The sequence below is a fragment of the Ochotona princeps genome, chromosome 24 (assembly GCF_030435755.1).
Source record: "Ochotona princeps isolate mOchPri1 chromosome 24, mOchPri1.hap1, whole genome shotgun sequence".
NCBI classification, from domain to species: Eukaryota; Metazoa; Chordata; class Mammalia; order Lagomorpha; family Ochotonidae; genus Ochotona; species Ochotona princeps.
In genome coordinates, this window is record NC_080855.1 from 13,572,894 (window position 1) to 13,594,017 (window position 21,124).

Consider the following 21,124-nt stretch of genomic DNA (forward strand, 5'->3'; position numbering starts at 1 on the left):
AATATCACAGGAGGTGGAGACTGGTGAGCCAAAGTTAGGGCTATGGAGTTCTTTGTGGAAATCTAACATAAGAATCCAGACCTGGAACTTGCTGGAGGGAGTGGCACAATTGGCTGCAAGCAAAAAGTTGTGTACCAACTGCAATAAGTAAAATTGAACTGTAGACCTGTGGGTGACCCAGCTTAGAAACCTGCCCCAAGGAGAAGACTCTGCTAACCAGAAGAACAATGACCAAGAGTAAAAGAAGAGACAAAGGCACAATGAATATTACTGAAAACTCCCCTGCAAAGGAACAAAACCCTATGCCAACCTCAGAGTTAACTGAGGAAGACATAGAAAAAATGGGGGACACAGAATCCAGAGAACTCATTTTAAAGCTTCTGCTCAACAATGAGAAGCACATACAAGAGTTCAAAGAATTTAAGGAATATTTTGCACAAGCAATAGCAGCAATAAAACAAATCAAGGCTGATATATCAGAAATTAAGAACACAGTAGAGCAAATTAAAAGTACAGTGGAGAGTCTCCAAAATAGAACGAAGCAAGCAGAAGAAAGAATCTCAGAATTGGAAGATACTTCCTGTCATCAGGGGGAAGCAAGCAAAAAGCTTGAAGCAGAGCTGGATCAGGCCAAAAAAAAGTATTCATGAATTTTAAGACACTATTAAGAGGCCTAATAGAAGAGTTATGGGATCTGTCTCTCTGGCTCTTTACTTTCTTCTTGTTTGTTTGTTTTCTGGCTGAAAGTTCACGTAGGAATAGTTCCATGTGTGTACAAAATCTCATCACTAATTTCCAGTGTTTGTGTCTGCGCTTTTCCACTGCAAGCCACTAAAGCACAATACATTTTTGGAACAGCTTGTTTGAAGAGTTGGTCATTAGGTGATTTAAAAAAATTAAAAAGGCATATGGGGGAAAAAAAAGAGTTATGGGAGTCCCAGAAGGTGCAGAAAGAGAAGCTGAGTCTGCAAATGTATTCAATGAAATAATAAAGAAAAATTTCCCTAATCTAGAGAAAGAATTGGGAAACAAGATCCAGGAGGGACACAGAACTCCCAACAGGCCTGATCAAAAGCGATCTTCACCATGACACATGATCATCAAGCTGTCTTCAATTGAACATAAGGAAAAGATCCTTAAATGTGCACGTGAAAAAAATCAATTGGTATATAAAGGAATGCCAATTAAACTCACAGGAGATCTCTCACAGGAAATTCTACAGGCAAGAAGAGAATGGAGTGACATAGTCCAGATTCTAAAAGAAAAAAATTGTCGGCCTAGGATAATGTACCCAGCAAAACTTTCTTTTGTCCTTGAAAATGAAATAAAATTCTTCCACAGTAAAGAAAACTTAAAGGAATTTGCTTCTTCCAAACCTGCCCTACAAATGATACTTCAAGATGTTCTCTTGACAGAGAAGAGGAATAGCATCAAACAAAACCAAAGGCAAATGTGAAGAACATCTCTGTAAAATGACAACAGAAGACTAAACCAATGAACAACTCATTCCTAAAATGACAGGACCAAAGTATCATCCATACATGTTAAACTCTGAATGTAAATGGCTTAAGCTCAACCAAATGTCATAGATTAGTAGACTGGATTAAAGAACAAAACCCAACTGTTTGTTGTCTAGAAGAGACATATTTCACCAACAAAAATCAGCGGAAACTATATTGCATGGGTTTTGATGTTTTCTGTTAGTTTCATTTCTTCAAAATACTTTCTTCTGATTAATTCTTCAATGACTCATAGATCATACAGTAGCATCATTTTCTTCAAGAAGGTTCTTGATTTTCATTTCTTCATCTACCCATTAGTAGCATGTTATTTAACTTCATGGTGTTGTTAATTTCTTTTTTCTCCCTGATGTTGATTTTGTTTTGTGGCTTCTCATTTAAGGGGATCTATAATAGCTGTGTAATGGAGACTGTCATATCTAGTAACATGTCATTTAACTTCATGGCATTGTAAATTTCTATTTTTCTTTCTATTGTTGATTTTGTATTATGACTTTTCATTTAAGGGGATGTACAGTAGCTGTGAAATGGAGACTTAACATACAGATGCGAGGATATAATATAGTATGCATTTCTACTTCCAGACAAAGATGGACTTAAAATGAAACTGTTTACTATATCTTGACAATAGGATGCTGGACTCTCTGCCATTGTCCATGCCCACAGTGATGGACATATGACTGTGCATGAAGAACTATACTTTGGTAATGATATAGAGGAACTAGGTGGCGGGGGGGGAATTGGGGCTGGGATAAGGGGAATACCAGGAGCCTATGGAACTGTATCATAAACTGATAATAATAATAATAATAATAAAATGTAAAATGTGAAAAAAAAAGAAAAGGAGGCAGATTGGTGGACCAGCCTGCATTGCTGACAGCATCCTCCAACAGATTCAGCTTCTACAAAACTGTGGAGGGATGGGAGCACACATTTCTGTGTACTGGGGAGTCAGGGGACCTGCCAGATATGAGTTCCAAGTCCATGTTTCATGAGACACTGTGTCTTTGTTGGCCTCGGTGTCTGTGTTTCTGAAGTGGGAATCATATCCTCCCAATGTGGATTACCCCATGCTGCAGATGTGGAGCAGGCATGAGTGGGAGCAGCGGGGGTTGGGGCGGGTGAGCTGCTGTTCGCCTGCCTCTGACTGGCTGCTCCCTCCTTCTGGTCTCACGCCAGCTTGAACATGCAGTGGCCTTCGTGTGGAAGCTGTGTGAAATGCCAAGCTTGTTCTGAGAGTCACTTTGGTTTTCTAGCCAGATGAGCGGCTAAACCCTGTCAACCCTATCTTGGGTTGTGAATGAACACCTGACAAAGAGCGCCCTTCCTCCCTGCTTGACTTTCCCCTCCTCTTCTCTATTATCCCATAGTGGAAATAAGATGCCTCTTGGTCTTGCAGTGGGCTCAGGGTCAGATAAAAGCAGCACTGGCCACGCAGTGTGTTGCTCCAGGCCATTTGCTTTGCCTCCTCAGGGGGGCACCTAACCCCTTAAAACATTCTCAGTGCAGCATGGACTCTAACGTTCTCATTCTCGCAGGTCCTTTCCAGGTTGAATCCCTTCCTCAGGTGTCTAACTGCTACTGACCACTATGACAGTCAAGAGGGCTCCATTCTGCTTTTAAGCCACCCCATCCAGGTCAGGTCTTGTGGGGAAGGTGGCCACTGCTGCCATCCCCCTGAGTGTTGGCTCCAGAGTGGCTCCCACTGAATCACACTTGAGGTGACAGCGAATGAATTTTTCTAAATGGAAGGGGACCGGAAGACCTGCTTTTAGTCTCAGCCCCACTTTGGATGCCAGCTTCCTGTTTAGGTGCACCCCAGGAAGCAGTGAGTGATGGAACGAGGGTCCCTGCCACCCAAGCTGAATATTTGGCTAAATGGGAAGGGAGAGAGAATTTTAAAGAGAAAACAAAACATTAGGAGCACCCCACAGACAGGAAGATAGATTTTTCTAAGTGAGAAAAGGCAAAGGCTCTGGTTGGGATGGACGAATTTTGTTTCGATGCTAAATAAACATCTTCTTTGACCCTTATCAGGGCTGAAGTGTGTGTATCTCAGGCTTGTATTTGTGCTGCATTATCCGGGAAGCTCCCAAGGGAGCTCGAGCCCAGGGGGAGGCCTGTGCATGTCTGCTTTGTGGTAACTGCTTTTAAGTTCACTGGTTGAATGTCCCACGCACAGAGGGGAATAACCAGCAACGATGAAATTGAGTTGCAGTGCAGAAAACAACCTGCCATGAGTAACAAGCAAATTTCCAGGCATTCTGGGTCTGCATCCTTTAGAAAGGAGCTTTAACTCTGAAGTCAAATCAAGCACATGACCTGGTCATGGCTAAGTGGACAATTGTCCTCTCTCTGATTTTTTTTTTTGGGGGGGGGGCTGGTGTGATAGGTGAAAGGAGAAGAGTCTTATTGTTCCAACCTGAGAAGGTTCTAGTCTGTGAGGCCTGTTTCCACACCCATAGAATGGATGTGATCTTATAATGACATACCATGTGGCAAGAATTAGACATGTCATAATGCATACACCTGGCCCAGGCCCTTACACGCCACTACAAGCCATGCTGCCTGGGCAATCGCTTCTGCAGGCTCTGATAAAGAGATGACTATGGGCACACAAGAAAAGCACATGTTCCGTATACTGTGTAAGCACAGGCATCAGATGGCATATGTGTCAGTGTGCACAGAAGACAAGCTCTTGAGGTGAGAGTAGCCTTTGACCAAAGGGGAAGAACCAGTTCTATGCAACTTGGAGCCCCTCTATGCACAGAACAGGGGCTGAGCCTGTTTCGAGCTCCCTTCATAAATGTGACAGGCAGATAAGTATCATTGGGAATGAGACTACTCTATTCCTATGTACCAGGCTGAACTTGGGTTAAAAGAGAAATAAATGAGCATCTGTCTTGTATTATCTGTGGGGATGGGGACAGCCTTGGAGGAGACAGCCATGCTAGTGCCTGAGCAGATCCTGAGAGGACAGAGGTTCTAGCTTGCTCCCATGAGACTTGAGATTCTCTCACTTCTCCGAGGGGAAGACGAGGCCCAAGTCCAAACAGCAGCGTGCAAGGCAACAACCCCAACCGTGCCTGCTCTCTTGCTTCCCTGGGTCCCCAACTCTTTCCCCAGTGTGCATGGAAAGGAAGTGAAAGGTTCTATTCATTTCTCATGATGTTCATCCTGTAGCTTGGCTTCCTTCCTGATGTCTCAGATGGAGAGACACTTCCAAAAACAAGCAGGATTTGCAAGCAAAAGCAACAGTGTGTATTTGCTTGTGATAGTCCCAGAATCATTTGGATACGCAAAGCTTTTAGTAATTGGCTGGGAGAATTAGTTTAAAGTTGGCATAACACCTAGCTATCTGCATGCATGTTGTTAGTTTAAAGCAATTCATGTATTTAGATGCTATCAAGTTAATTAGGAAATATGTATTTGCACAGAACCCAAGTTTGGAGTGCAATTGAATGGATAAAACAAATCCTCCTCACTAAGCTAATGTGTACTCGAAGTTGTTAAAACGACCAAATGCTCATATCACAGCAATTATTTTTTCCTGATAAACACTAGCATATAAAATTATATGTCTAAACAAAGATTTTTCATGTTTTAAACTATAATTCATTAAGCTCTTCCTAGGTGAAAACAAAAACAAAAACACCTCTGTGGAGAGACAAGTGAAACAGGTAGATTGATGGATCAATACATGGCTAGAGAAATTATAGATCAGAAGATGCATGCACAGTGTGTGTGTGTGTGATTCTCTAGGATGCAGGCTAAGTGTTGGGGTTGTGTTGCACATGTGTACTGTATACTGTATGCACATACACATTTGTAGCAGGGACCCCATGAAACCTCCTATGTTGTCACAGTTAATTGTGAAAGAGTGTAGGCTCTGGTTGGCATCACAGCACCTGAATTAGATCCTGGTTCTATCTCATCAGCTGTGCTGCCTGGGATAATTCCCTTTAATCTTTGAGTCTTGCCATATATAACCCCAGACTATTAGCATAGCATTAGCTTATGGGTTAAATGAGACAAAAAACAAAACATGAAGTCCTTACACAGACACTGTCACATGAAAAATCCATAAATCTAAGCATGTCTAGTAATGATGAATTAAGTCACATGCATTTGATGGCAGCACATGCATGCTACCTTGTACTGCATGGAATTTTTTCCCTGCACTGCACACAGACTCTATGTTATGTGAGTTCTCTGTTGCAGTTTATGTTGGATTGAACGCGTATTTGCGTTTTCTGTGCGTGTGAGCGTTTTCTCCTGATACCTCATACTGCATCTCACTATCCAGCTGTGCTGTGCTGCATGTGCTCTTTGTATGTCGTCAGATGTTTATACACATGGCGTGATGCTGCACACAGACTGTGTTTCATTCTGCATGTTTCACTGCCATGCTTGTGCACACTGTAATAACCTCCTGCATTGGAAGATGGGTCACATAACATGACCCACCACGGTGCTCCTGAAGAAAGCCACAGATTGACTCTGTTTAGTCCACATTTTAAAAATGGAATTAGTTAATAAGATTTGAAAATGCAAATATTCATAATCAGAATCACTTTCTCTTTTACAACCTAGACGACTGGATGATATTAGACCTACTTAATGCCATGCTCACCAGGAGGTGAGGATGGCCTCCCCTTTTGGTGTGGTAAACCTTGTGGTTTGCCACGGTCCCCAGCATTCCCAAGTCTGCCCTGATTTGGACGTACTGTGTATTTCACTGCATTTGTGCCCAGCCTCCTGCACCTACTTCCATCACTTGTCTGGCCTTCACAGTCGTCCGGGTTGCAATCTCTGGCTTATGAATGCACACAGGCCAGATGCCCTACTGACAAATTCAACAAGAGCTAGGCATTGAGGTTTGGCTGGGCGGTTGGGAAGCTGGGCAGGACCCCACTGAGAAGCCAAGAAATCCCTGCCTCTTGGAAGGCCCCGGTGCTTTAGTGGACCCACCTCCCCCAACAAGGAAATGAGCCCTGGGAGTACTGACCCTGCTGATGGAGAAGAGCAGGCCGGGCCGGTCAGAGCAGACTCCTGTGAAGCAGAAGCGCAGCTTCCAGTAGAAGAGGTGCTCCCAGATGAAGGTGATGAGGCTGAGCGCCATAGCCGCCGCCAGCATGTAGAACACGCCCGCCATGTTGTCCACATCCAGCTGGCTGCTCATCACCTCGTTCTTCTCATTGTGGCAGATCCCCGTGAGCCACAGGGCCTCCAGCTCCTCCATCTCACCTGAGCAGAACACAAGGTCCACAGGCAGGCAGTGAGGCTCGGAGCACCAGTCTGGGGCTGACCTCGCTGGGTTTGGGCATCCCGAGGGCCAGTGACCATGCTTGTCTAGCCTCCACCTGCTCACTTGGTGGAGCAAAGACGTTAATAAAGATTCTGCCCAGCGTCATCAAGGGAAGATGAAGCTACACGTGAGGAGGGTGTGTCCAGAAGTACGTAGACAGAGGAACTGAAAGATAAACTCACTTTGGTGCAAAAATTCTTGAAATCCATGTCAAGGAGAGGTCTTCAATAAGTTCATGGAAAACAATTATTATGAGAAAAATACTCATGGAGGTCAATTTTATTTTGTACCAAAATATGAGTTTATCTTTAATTCCATTTTTGGTAACTTTTTGAAACACCTTTATACAATGCAGAGAACTTGGCACAGCTTCTGACTTTGGGCATTTGAAGCTATTTTGGGGATCTTTATTTGGGGGGGAGGGAGTCGTTATGATGTCCTTCCCACCTTTTTTTCTCAACCCTTGGCTCCAACACACACCCACACTTAACAACAGAACGTGGGAATAAGCTGGCAGCACGATACAGAGGCCAGGTTTCATTTCAATTTCCACTTCATCATTTACCCTGAGGTCAAAGTTCTCCTATGTATGAAATGGGCCTACCAGTGCACACCTCTAAGAGCCTGAGGAGAGAATCAAATGAGATCAGTGTTAAAATCCCTAAAGTGCCTGACCTATCACCAGTTCTCCTAAACAGTTGCTTGGGCTATTACTTACCATTGCAAAGCAAATATCAAGAGTAGAAGCTGACATATTTCTATCTGGTAGTTCTCAAATACATTAATTTCTTTTTTTCCCCTTCTCTTTACAACAACTACAGGCAATACACATGGGAAACAAACTTTAACTGAGAAAAAGACATCTTTGGTTCTACAAGGCCTCCTGCAGATCAAATATCTCCAGATTCCAGGCAACGAAAACACAGCAGCTAGACTTTTCAGTAAAGGAAAGAAGAAGTAGCCATGCTTAGCATTATTCTGCCTCTCATGTGGATTTTACCCAGTCATCATTCTGGAAGACATTTTCTTTCTTTCTTTTTTTTTTTTGAAAGATTTTATTTTACTTTTATTGGAAAGTCAGATATGCAGAGAGGAGGAAAGACAGAGAGGGAGATCTTCTGTCTGATTGTTCACTCCCCAAGTGGCCATAATGGCCAGAGCTGAGCTGATCCGAAGCCAGGAGCTTCTTCCCAGTATCCCACGTGGGTGCAGGGTCCCAAAGCTTTGGGCCGTCCTCGACTGCTTTCCCAGGCCACAAACAGGGAGCTGGATGGGAAGCTGGACTGCCTGGATTAGAACCGGTGCCCATATGGGATCCTGGTGCATTCAAGGCGAGGACTTTAGCCACTAGGTAACATTGCCAGGACACTGGAGGACATTTTCTGATCGAAACACACGGGAATTAGACCAATTCTCCAGCAAGTCACTAAGCCGTGACATTTAGACGTTAAGCAGAGCCCTTAAGACATAAACCTGAAGAGCAGAGACAATCAACAAAGATGCAGATCATGTTAAATGTCAAGTGTAAGTAGCTTTTGAATGCCTGTGTATTTACACTATCTGTAAGATGCAGTGAGGGATGGGGACAACAAACACCCAAAACATCCATTCTCTTTTGCAGAGGCTCCTTAGGAACTGGACTTTGGGTCTCTGGGATTTGCGGAATTGGTGTGCGTTGCTCACTTGCAGTTTGTTCTCTTTCCTGCTTGATTTGGCTGACCATTAAAAAGTCTCAGCTGTAGCTGTTGCTTCTCCCTTAGGTTTTTGCAGACGTTATTAAAACTTTTCTCTGGTCTGGACTGAAGTTGTTTAGAAGTCGGCTGATCTCATTCTCACTCCTTTTGTGCCGTCTGTATTTCTGAGGGCTGCTGAGAATTTCATGGCGTGGCATGGTGATGTGGGTTTGCTTGTTCTGCTTTGGGCTCAGGGTGAGTCTTCGATCGGATGACTCACAACTTTAATTCTGGACCAAGTTTGGCCCATAATTGCTTGGATGCTGGCTTCACCGTCCTATCTCTCCCCTGTTCAGCTCTCCTCATTCCTCCCCGCTGAAACCCTGGCAGCCGCTAACCTGTCACTGCTTTGTTCAGAAAGTTCCACAGCTGGAATCACACAGTATGGGGGCTTTTTCAGATTGGTTTTCTTCACCCATAACCGTGCATTTAAGGTCATGCCACATCTTTTCTGTTTTAACACTCATCTCTGTTTCTTGTTGAATAATATTTCATAACAAGAATGTGGAAATTCTTCATCCATTCACTCAACTGAAGACTAGGTTGGCTGTTTCCTCGTTTTGGAAATCATGGATAAAATTACTATAAGCATTCATGTGTAGGTTATGCGGACATGTTTTCAATTCATTTGGGTACATGCGTCCCCAGAAACATTACTGCTGGAAGGTATGTAGTCACACCATCTTGCATTTCCACCGGAAAGGAATAAGTGCCTTGGTTGCTCTACATCCTTATCAGAATTAATTGCCTGGTCAGCATTTAGGATTTTTTGCCCTTCCATCAGGAACATGGAGCTTTCTCATGGTTGAGAGATGACCTCTGGCCGTTAGGTATGGCCTATAATAATCCTATTTTATTATTTTCTTGAAATTCCTGTTTAAAAATATTTTCTTGATCTCTTCACTATGTCCTGGGTTATTACCCTTGTTTTAATACTTTGTATCTCCTTATTATTCTGTGCTGGATAATTCCCATTGACCTATTTTATACTTTGCTTATTCTTTCATTAGTAACATTTAGCTTTATTTAATGTAATATTGAATTGTGACATTTATTTGGCTCTTTCACAGTTCTGTAGGTTTCTTCTATAATAATGTTTTGGATTTGTTTTAAGGTTTAATGTATTTAATAATTTCAAACGCACAGTCTTGCCTATTACATCATAGCATTCCCATTCATGTACATTTCATGTTCTTACTCTCCTGGTGGATTATTTCCTTGCAACATTTGTAACTTTCTATCGTAATATTCTGTAGCTGTGTTGCTCCTGTAAACTCCAACACCCTACAAAGGATTAAAAGGTTTTTGAGTTGGCTTCAGTCACAGCTCCTTGAGGGTGTTTAATGGTCAGTGTTTTGGTATGCTTTTTCTTTCTTTTCTCTTTCTTCTTCCTCTTCTTTTCTGTGATGACTGCACCATTTCAGTGGGATCTATTTGGAATATCCTTTTGAGTTTGGGTTTTAATTTCTTACTCAGAGCTTCTAACAGACTGAAAACCGCCTTGCATTTTCTTCACTTCAATGGACAGAAATTTCCCAGTTTTGTTTTCATAGACGAAGTGCACAGTGATTGGGAGAAGAAAAAATAGGAAATTTATCTCGTCACATCTTCTTTCCCCATGAAGCACTCTTGTTCATTGCTTGCAAAGGCAAAGTGAGGGGGAGGGGCTACTGGGTTTCAATTCCTTTCCTTCAAACAACCTACAGCATGGCAATATGGGAGAACCTGTGGCACCACCTTGCTGCCCACCCAGCTCCCCTACAAATCCATCCAGAACCCTCTTCTCACTCTGCCCAGACACTCACTCGCAGTTGGCTTCTGCCCCTCACCAAAGCACCGGCACCACCCCCCTTTTCAGTACCACTGATAGGTTGTGAGGAGCCCTGCCATGACTCATCCAGTTCCCAGCACACAGTCCCTGGGGTGGCATTCAAAGACAGCCAGGTTTGCAAGCCAGTAATGGGGGTGGTGGCCAGGTCTGGATCCTTTTCAGGCTTGTACACACAAAAATTTCCCTCTGCCCTTAACCGCAGTGACACCTCTACTTAGGATATGTCAGCTCAGTGCACCAGACCTGGGTTTTGAGAGGGGAGGACATTCTCATTTCTCAGTACCAATTACAGCTTATTCCAATCATTTTCCAGTTAATCACTGCCTGCCTCATGGCCTTCCTCAAGTGGTGCACTGAACTGTAGTTCAAATACTTTCTTATTTCGTTTTTAATTTACTCAAGTATATTGTAATCTCCTGGAGGGAGGCCAGGGATCATGTTTTATGATTTTGACATTTCTCATGGCCTGCAGCATGCAGTAAGAATTGAATCTGTATTTTCTACCTTTTTTCCCTTTGCTTATATCCGCAGGCTGGCAGGAATGCTCAGATCTGTTTGGTGAGTTTAGCTGTCATGTAAATGAATGAAGGAAGCACAGAGCTCAGGGAAACCTACAGTGGGCTCCAGTGCCAAAGGCTGGGGAGTGGATATGCCGTTAGCCAGGGTAAGTAGCCAAATGCCATGCTTCCAAGGAGCAGCTCTGGGGAAATGAATTCCAATGTCAGTCGTTCCCATTACAATAAAGGGTTCATGATCTTTGTCGGTAGGATCCTGTGAGTCAGAGTTGGTAAAGGGTTAGTTAAATCTCTCTCTTGCTGGCAAGACACAAGCTAAGTGTTCTGTAAGCAGACAGAGCCCTGCATTGGCAGCTGTGGGTTTGCAGCCCACCATGTTGCCTTCTGTCTACATGGGAATACTGGTCCCCCTATAAGGCTGAGCCTTCTCCATTTCTGTTAACCTGTCTGTTGAGGGGGAGCTCACAAACATAAAACTCCTGTGCACCCCCTAGGAAGCTACGCCTGTTCAGAAGTTCTTCCTGAGGTGTCCTGAGGATGGATCTTCAGAGGAGAAGACGGTACCGGCCATAGGTAGCAGGATGTCTGCCAGCCTCTACATTCTACACCCTCCTAGGGAAGGCTGGAAACTCAGTCACCTCTCTCTCTCTTTTCTTAAGCCTGATAGCACTGAAAGAAAGAGTGCCAGGGTCTCAAAACCTGTAAGTCAGAGAGATACAGAATGTGACACAGGACAGGCGGGAAGAGCTGGGCAAGCACTGTCTGCCTCTTAAGTGACTGGCAGGGTGACACTGCAACAGGCTGCATCAAATGTACAGGTTGGGTGGGCCAGAGGAATGGCAGGACACAGACAGTGAGGGCTGATGCACAAGCGTGGGGCATTTCTCAGTCTAAATTCATCCATTCCTTATGAGGTCGAAGCCATGAGTGTCATATCTGTCATCAAGAAGTTGATGGAAATTCAAGCAGACATCATCCAGGAAATCATAACAAAGAATGTTTCAGGTGGAAAACACTAGAATGAGCTACAAATGGAAGGGCTCTTTCCTGTGGTTTTGGGAAGCGTGTCGAATCACCTGGGGAGGCTAGAAAGCTACGAGACGGTAGTATTACAGTCACCATGGAGTCACACCCCCTGCTGTCCTCTCCCATCTGCACCTGCTGGCCATCCGATCTTAATCCATGGATTCTGATTTAGCTGTCCAACCCCTCATCCATTCAGCTATCCATTTTCTATGTCTTTACCTAGAGTACATAAAGTCCACTATTTTTCAAGCACTGCACTTGAGTTTCCAAAAATCAATTCGTGTGAGCCTCATGTTGGCTTGCTGTGGCTGACCCCATTACTACTATCATTTTTCAGGGAAAGGCTGAGGGACCCCACATGACTTAACTCACAAAAGCTCCTTTTTTAGAATCAAAGGATGGCATTGCCTTGTATATAGTTTGTTCAACACACACTGATTACTCAGCAACTATTTCTGGAGATGGCATTACTGCAGGAAGTTCAGGAAGCTGGAGGTTGAGTAGGTAGGAGGGTGGTGGGGTAAACCACACCAACCAACCCCTTTTTGTGCCCTTCCAGTCACAGCATCCATGAGTCTGAGAAAGCAGCCCAAGAAGGCTCAGCTCCCTGAAAGGACTCTCTTGGCCTGAGCAGGAGGAATCAGTGCCTTATTCACCCTGAGATTCATTCTCAGCACACCCATGGGGAGTGCAACTGCTTTGTAGATTAGATTTCACTCCATGCTGTAAGACTGTCTAAGAGCTAAGGGGATTGCTCCAGGAAAGGATTGTGTCGCGAAGACATGAGATGAGCCTTCAGACTTACAGAGTGTTTCTCCCCTGAGGTCAGCTGTGAAAGATTCATTTGGAACCTGTACCCTTTAGGCTTTGTCCAGGGCCTGACAATGTGCCAAAGTGCAGCCTTTAAAATTGCCTCCCACACACATCCTCACAGGCGAGCATCTATATAATTTTGTCTTGAGTTCTTGCCAAAGCACCTGATCTTCAGCCCTGACGATGGGGTTTGATTTGGAGGAGTCGAGTTTAAGGTTGTCTCACCTCAGGCCAATGTTTTTGGGTTCCCTGAAGACTTTGGGTAAGTTTTTCTTACTCACTTATTCACTCAATGACTCACTCATGCATTCATTGTAAAAAGAGCATTCCCAAAGGCATCTCAGCATGTGGTTAACATCTCTGCATGACAGGCGGACACAGTGAAATGAATAACACAGTTTTGGCTTCTGAGTCTTGTGGGAGAGAATCATGCCAAGCAATGCTGAGGTCAGTGCATTGGTCTGCAGGCAGGGAGGAACATGGAATGCTCTGCTATCATCAGAGAGTAGTTCTGTACTTTCCACACACAAGGGATCAAGGAAGACACCCAGCAGGCAGGAGTCAGAAGGGAGTCTGGCGCACCTCATAGCAGCAGGGCCACTGGACGATGACCACTCTGAGCTGCCTTCTTGCTGGATCCCAAGTTCTTCAGCTGCTGTCTTGTCTTAATTCTTCTTAGATCACAAATTTATTTCATGAGCCTTGGCAAAGAGGGGGTTATCCCTGAAATTGAGCTGATGACAGGTGATATAAGGCTATTCTCCTTTCTTGATTAGGCTGAGAGCCACAGATGAGGATCAGCAGGAGATGCAGAGATGAGAGATTGCAGAGGCCACATGACCAACTGGTGCAAGGTGGAGTTGGGGATTTTACGCACGCAGGTTGCCAACTTGTGTCTCTTGGAGAAGAGACCATGGAAGAGAGGAGAGGAACTGGCAACTCAATGGGACAGGAGAAAAAGGCCATGGTCACATTTTTCTATCGGAGAGGGGAGGGGTGGAGAGGAATAGCTCCTCTGAAGTAAGATGGAGGAAGAAACAGCACGAGAAGGCTAGGGAACCCAGCACTTCTGGAGTCTAGTAGCCAATCTGCTCCACATAGATATGGATCTGCAAACTGATAGGACCTAAAAGGCACATGCATTTGTGAGCAAAATAGTAATTTTTAGCATTGCATTTTCTCAGTCAATAGTTTTTTAAAAATCCTATGACTCATTCTACAAGGACATGAGGACGTTTTAATATAACAAAGGGGTCCTTATGGTTTCCCAAACTGGAGACAGAGTAGGAAACAAAGGAGAGCAATAAACTCACATTCCATGCTACAATCTCTCTCTCCCTCTTTCTCTCGGAAGTAAAATGACCTCACTTCTTTTCAGTTCCCTTTTTTTAGCGGGAGTGTTGTCTGCAAATTCTGGGGACTGTTAAACCTGTAAGCAAAATGGGTTTCTTTGGTTTTATCTGCGCTTCCGCTGTCCAGGACAGTGCAGGGAGCTGGATCAGCACTCCAGGTCAGGCTGTGGAGTGAAGAAAGGAGTGAGCGGTGAAGAGAGGGGGAGATGAAGGAGGGAGGAGGAAGAGAGGGATGTAGATGAAAGGAGAGAGACCCTCAATAGAAGGGGCCCTACACATCTGTTGTTAGTGTTATCCTCAACTAAAGACAAGTGAAGACCCTCTGTTCCTTTCCGAGGGGGTATGGTGTGGATGTCGAGCACTGGGTTCAGACCTCAGCTTTCCGTTCTATCGCATGGCCTTGAGGCACGAAGATGCTCTTCTGGTCTCGCCTACCTTATCCCAGTCTGAGATGTCAGATGTGGTGACCCAACAGCCAGAGGTGAGGAGGAGAGAATCTGAGGGTAGGGAAGTTGCTAGATTCAGACTCCAGGGGATAACACTACAGTCACTGGGCCCCCCCTTCTGCTAATGACATACCTGTGGTCAGATTACATGAATCAAGGTCATAAAATATATCGACTGAAGAAGAATTGAGTTGGCTGCACTGTTGCTTTTGACCATAAGAGATCCCAGCCCATAGTGCCCCTGGGGTTTGGAAGGGTGGGTGGGGCTGAGGGTGGGGTCGGGACAAGCACAGGACACAGGCAGCTGCTGGCTGGAAGGCAAGTGGCTCTTCAGGAAATGCAGCAGCTCCATAAACGCACATTCTACGACATGGAAACTTCCTACCTGTGTACACTCTCCCCCAAAACAAGTGCCTCTGGGCACAGAAGACATGTAAATGAGGGAGAAGGTGCTCAGCCTGGCAGTTACATGGCCCATGATATGCAATCAGACTGTGTGAGTTCAAAACGTAGCCCTGGCTCCTGACAACAGCTCCCAGCCCATTTAGGCCTTGACAGGCAGTGAGGAAATGGTTGGATTTCTGCTGCTCCTGTGGAAAACCAGGATTGGGTTGTGTCCCTAAGCCCCCCTGGCTCTAGCTGGGACCAGCCCTGGTAGCTGCAGGAATGCGGAAGTAAAGCAGCAAATGCGAACTCACTCACTATCTCCTTCTGTCTCCCTCTCTGTCTCTTTCTCTTCCTCCACACTCCATCTCTCCCTGCCTTGCTTCTACCACCCTGCCTGCCTCACTCACTCCTCTGTTCCTTTCTCCTGCTTGTTCTGGCTCTCACTCTTGCTCTTGTTCCCTCTGTCCCTCTCCCTCTAGAACTCTACCTTTTAAGGAAAAAAAAATGTTTTTTTCCAAGACAGGGACAAGAAGATAACAGAAGGAAACAGACTTTCTAAAACAGAAACTTTTTTTTTTTTTTAATGTGAGTCTAGAAAGCCTTCAGGAATAAAGGGAAGAGAGCGATGTTTAACTAAGCTCTTCCATATTATTGGAATTATTTCAAGAGAACATGTTTTACTTTCATCATTTGAAGCAGAGGTCAGTAACCTTTCTATGAGAGCCAATTAGGAACTATTTTCAGCTTGACAGGCCATGCTGTCCCTGTCATAACTACTTAGCTCTGTCTCTAGGGCACAAACAGAGTCACAGACAACTCCTGGTACATGCATGGGGTAAGGCTGTGTGCCAAACAACACTTTGTTTACAAAAATAGACAATAGGCCAGCATGGGTCACAGGCTGCCAGCAAAACAGGAAGTAATTTTGCAAAACCTGTTGGAATTAGAAGAAATTCCAATTTAAGGGTTTCCACTGTCTGTATTTATCAAGTCCGCACTATTTGATGGGTTGATACCATTCAACCTTGTGAAGTTGGTGCCATTACAGTCCACAGTTCAAACAGCAAGAAATGGAGCCTTAAGAGGAGTAATTTGCTCAAGATCCTAGATCTAGCAATGAGCATTTTTCTGATTTGAACCCAAAATCTTCCTGTCTACCTACACCTTATGTCGCGTCATTAGCTACTCTTTCTGTAGGAAATACTGCAACCAAAGTTTTTAATAAAGTGCTAAAGCCTATGTGGTGTTTATTCAAATGTTGATATAGATAAGTAGATAAAAGGTCAAAGAAGGTGAGCTTGTCTTTTTTTCCCACTAGTGTCCAAAAGAAATAAAATGAAGAAACTTCCTAGATGTAATTTTGCATCTCTTAAAATCACAGAAGAAACAGTGACGCTCAATGCTTATAGACTGCTATAAGATCTTACATGGATTCATTATTAGTGGTATTGTAGAGATGAACAAACCTTTCAGGCATTAGATTCCTAGAGCTGTTTACAATCGCCACCACTTCAAAATCTACAAACTAGAGTTTGTTGTAAATAGATAGTACAAAGGAAGAAAAAAGAACCACAAGGAGATGATGCTTCCATCCACATTAATTCTTTCTTGTGAGAGACAAAGAGACACAGGGAGCTGGGTCTCCCAGGCCAGGAGAGCAGCAGAAACCAGGAAGGCTCTCAACTATCAACCCTGCCTCCTGGTGCTGTTCCAGCGGGAAACCAGAAACACAAACCGGAGCTGCACATTAAACCTAGGCACTCCAGGATGGCATGGGAGAATCATTTCCAGTGCTGGAATCCCTAGGCTAAATGTGCTAGCATGGAATTGAAAATGGTTGTTATTAGGAAAGTAATGTGACAATATCTGATTTAATAACGATGATGACGAGTTTTACGCAAAAAAAGACTAAAACAATTGTTAAAAGCAGACAGTGCATTGACACGAAAATGCTTCATATATGGTAATAAGTGAAAGGTAGAATATAAAAGGTAGAATATAAAAGTATACTGTTTTCTAACCAACAATTCTTTAAACAATTATTTAAAGAAATACGCCTACAAGGGACGAGGACTAGGAAGTGCTGTACACTTTGCAAACAATGGTGGTAAGGTAGTGGATTGTATTCAGATGATCACACACATGCACAGAGTCTTTAAAAACCTGATCGACAATGCACATCATCTGTCAACTCAAATTTTCTCATGAAGTGTTTGAAGTGCCCTCATACATAGTCTTCCCAAACGCAAATGTTTCTACAAGTACACTGAGAGGATGGGCGGGGGTGTAGGGGGCTTTCTGTTTATCTATCCTGTGAATCTTGCACTGGTCCCAGGGCCATCAGTGTTTGACTTGCCAGCAAGGTCCTCGTTCTGTCTTACTTCTCCTTGGATGACTGCTGAGATCTGACTTCCCCTCCTTTGAGCCACTCACTGCTTGCTAGGCCTGGGTTCGGCATCGCTGACCTTGTTCTAGCCGTGTCAGGTGGACAATGAGCAGCGGATCTGCACCTCACTGGGCCCACTGGGAAACTCACTGGGAACTTAGTGCAGACATGAACTCTGAAGGCTTTAGCGTCGAGGGAGAATTGACAACATTTCAGGGTATCTATGGGTTTTATATATTTTTAAGTCCTGTTCCATTATTATTCTATGTCTCCAGTTAGAACTGGATGGAGACAAGTCTAATTTTTATGGTACCATCTGGTCACAGGCTGATGGAGAAACAGTTAAGCCCTTATTGCTTATCTATGTGTGGGACCAACACATTTCTTCTTTGAAAATGTTGCATCTACAAACACAAAGCTTGCCCTGGCAATAATTTTTAGAGGAGGGTCAAATTGACTTTGTTGCTGGGGCATCAAAATGGTCATGAATCATCACCCTCTTAGAGTGGAGGTCACCAAAATTGCTACAAGTGAGGTTTGTGTGCTCAGAATGCCATCCACATAGCTAGTGGTGTGGCACAGTGGGTTCAGCCATAGCTTGCAATGCTGGTACCCATGTCAGAGTGCTGGTTAGAGCCCAGATTGCTTTCCTTCTGATCCAATTCCCTGCTAATGTGCTTGGGAAGGTAACAGATGATGATCCAAATAGTTGAGGCCCTGACACCTGTGTGAGAGACCCAGATGGAATTCCTGGCTCCTAGCTTTGGTCTGGTCCAGTTCTGGTTGCTGTAGGAGTGAACCGCTAGATGGAAGTTCAATCTGTTCTCTCTCTCTCTCTTTCCATCCCTTCCAGCCTCAGTTCTTGCCTTGGACACCAAGCCTTTCAAATAACTAACTAACTAACTAAATAAATAAATAAATAAAGCTTGGTTTTTTTTTTTTAAAGGAAAAGTCATCCCATGGAGTGGGAGAAATGTTGGAATTCATATCAAAAAACTATAGTGAGCCAACCCTTCCTTGATAATGACTGTGAGCGGTACTTTGCTGGTGACTTCTAAAGGGGCCGCATCTACACGCATCAGAAGATCCATCATATCCAAATCAGGTTCCAGATCTGAGTTAATCAACAAAAGTGCTGGTTCAGCCCCTGACCAAATGTGGAGCCTTCTGTCTTGCCTGCTTTATTTTTAACACTGTTATTATAGTCAATAAATCCAAGTGAGATCTTGGGAAGCAGTAAAGACTTTCCTGTCTATTTTGATCCTTTCTGAATGAGGAAACTTCACTTGAAAGCCTATTTGACTATTCCTCCCATTCTGGGTTTAACTTCGTATCTCCCGCGTTCTCTATTGTGACGGCGGTGAAGGATGACGCTCACAAGTTCAACACCATTTGTTCCCCGGGTCTGCACAATCACCATGGTTTTGGCGTGAGTCCAATTAGGAACCCTGAGAGAAGCAGAGGAGTAAAATAAAGGACAAAAATCCGTTATCACCAACCCCAACAGAGTGATCTGTTAGCTGCTGACATGTGTGCCCTGAGTTTATCAATCGGAGAATAATGTTTCTAAATGCTAAATACTATTTTCCAAATCGTGAGTTTTCACACCTTCTTGTCTCTCATCATTACCATGAGATGATATTAAAAATGCCCTGGTAGGAGATGAAAATGAGGGACCTGTGTTTTCAACAGACTTCCTAGGGGATCCTACTGCACAGAGAAACTGCTTTATAAGTAAGGGCAACAGAATATGTGCCACTACCTGGGGTACAGGCGTTGCTTAGTTTCTCTTGCTGGGAATCAACCATTGCAAAGAAGAATGAGTTTGAGGCCAAACGGATGTGTGAGATTGGAAGGTGGTGTCACTGTTGCCCAGGCCTTGCTAAATTGACGAAAAAGTTGGTGATCTACCGGGTGGCCTGGTTCAACCCTAACAGTGATTCCACACGTTTAACAAGGAACAATCGCTTTCTGAACTGTTGGGCATTATGCAGCTCTGAAGAGCTCCGTTGGGAGCAAGCAGCTGCAGCAACCGGCATGGGTGTCTGTGCAGGTCGGCATCAGGGCCCACATCTGACTTCTTGGAATTGGATCCTGTCCTTATACCGTTCCTTCTTGGCCTTCAGTTCTCCCCAGACTGCCAGGGTTGAATGATTTCAAAAATTAGACTGGATCTGTCCCCATGGTGCCGGGGCCTGGGGCATGGACAAGTCTCCTTCACTATGGAAACATGGAAAAAAAAATGGAGGTCACTTTCTGTCCCTACTCTCATTCTCTGTCGCAAAGTCACTTTTGCCTCCAGCATTATTTGCAAAGTAATGAGGCTGTTCCTCTGTAAAGCGGAAGGAACCAGCAATCCAAGAGCTGAGCCCATACCCCATCTCTCTGCCCCTTTTTGGAGGAAGTCACCTGCCTTCCAGGATTCTGTGAGGGTCATGGCAGCTGACAGGGGAGTCGCCCTGCACAATGGTTAAAGCAAAGACCCTGTAGCCCTTTAACACAGGCCTGGATCTCAGCTCTGCCACTTAGCAGTTGAGTGATTACTTGAGACTCAGTGTTCTTATCTGTAACAAGAACTCATAATCACAGCTCCTACAGTCAAGTCACTGTGGGTACAAAAGGAGATGAATGCCTATAAAGAGAGATGATTTTTTTATGGCATGGTTATCCCTCACCAACTACATACTTATTCCTATCAATATCTGTACAATAATGACAGTGGCTGCTGAGCTCCTCCCGCTTGGTATTGTGGCAAAATGCCGTCATCCTCCCTCAAAGGAGGCTCTTGGATACTCTGCACCATCTCACTGCTGGCCACACAGCCCCACCCCCAGCCTAACTGCATACTCATCTCTGTGAGTGAGCTAAGGTTGCATGCTGCAAAGGTGTTGCTGAGTCATCTCAGGTCACAGGGACCCATGTGAGGAAGGACCAGTTCCACCTCTCCCAGACAGTGGGTCAGCCAGCGGGCTGTGCCTTGAACCATCCCAGGCCAAGAGGGGGCAGTGCTCAGCTCAGAGACCCGTGCCCTCATTGGCCACATGGTCAGTCAGCCACCTTGACAGTAGCAAGTCAGACTGCTGTGGCCTAAATTGGTCACCTTGCACACTGTCCTCTCTCCTCTCTGGTTTCCTGCTGCCTCCCCTTGCCTTGTCTCAACCCAGGGTTTGCAAAGGTTGGGAATAGTGGAAACCACGCAGACATCATATCCCCTTATCAGGGTGTTAAAATCTTTGCCTTGTGTTTTTGCAAGGAACACAGCTATGTGTCAGCCCTTGTGTCCTTGCCTCCTGGTTCAGCTGGCCTAGCTCTGGGGCTGTTGCAGCTATTTGGAGAGTGAACCAGTGAATGGAGGAACCCTCTCTCTTTTGCTTTCCCTCCCTAAAACTCTGTCTCTAAAATAAGCAAATTGCTTCAAAAAATATCAGGGAATATATGGCCTTATTGTTTACACCTATTTCAGAGGATTGTAACCAAAAGATTAAGTAAAATGAGGATATTTGACGAATCCAGTGCACAACTTCGAGAGTAGCAGAATTTGCCTGTCACTTATGGTGGAGACAGGGGTGTGAGGGTCGGGAAGATGCTCAGATAGGACGGTGAGCCAGTGATGGCCTCCTTACATATCTGTTTCAACAGGCACTTAAGGGTTGCAACATTTCCTTCACCGGAGAAAGTGCTCAATGGGTGAAATAAGCTCTCCAAACATGCAGTATTTTGAAATGCACCCGCTCGTTTATTAACCATTGAATGAGTACCTGTTACGTGCTGAGCTCAGCTGTGAGTGTCGGAGGAAGAGCAATGAGA

At 44.5% G+C, this 21,124-nt stretch overlaps 1 protein-coding gene across 5 annotated transcripts in view; it reads right to left on the reverse strand.

Moving 5' to 3' along the window:
- GRIN2A (glutamate ionotropic receptor NMDA type subunit 2A) overlaps positions 1-21,124 on the reverse strand; it is a 359,010-nt gene that overhangs the window by 6,714 nt on the left and 331,172 nt on the right. For all 5 annotated transcript variants that reach the window (XM_058681141.1, XM_058681137.1, XM_004586751.2 and 2 more), the window contains one exon: positions 6,529-6,767. In XM_058681141.1, coding sequence (XP_058537124.1) covers positions 6,529-6,767 — 239 coding nt within the window. The remainder of the gene's footprint in view (positions 1-6,528; positions 6,768-21,124) is intronic.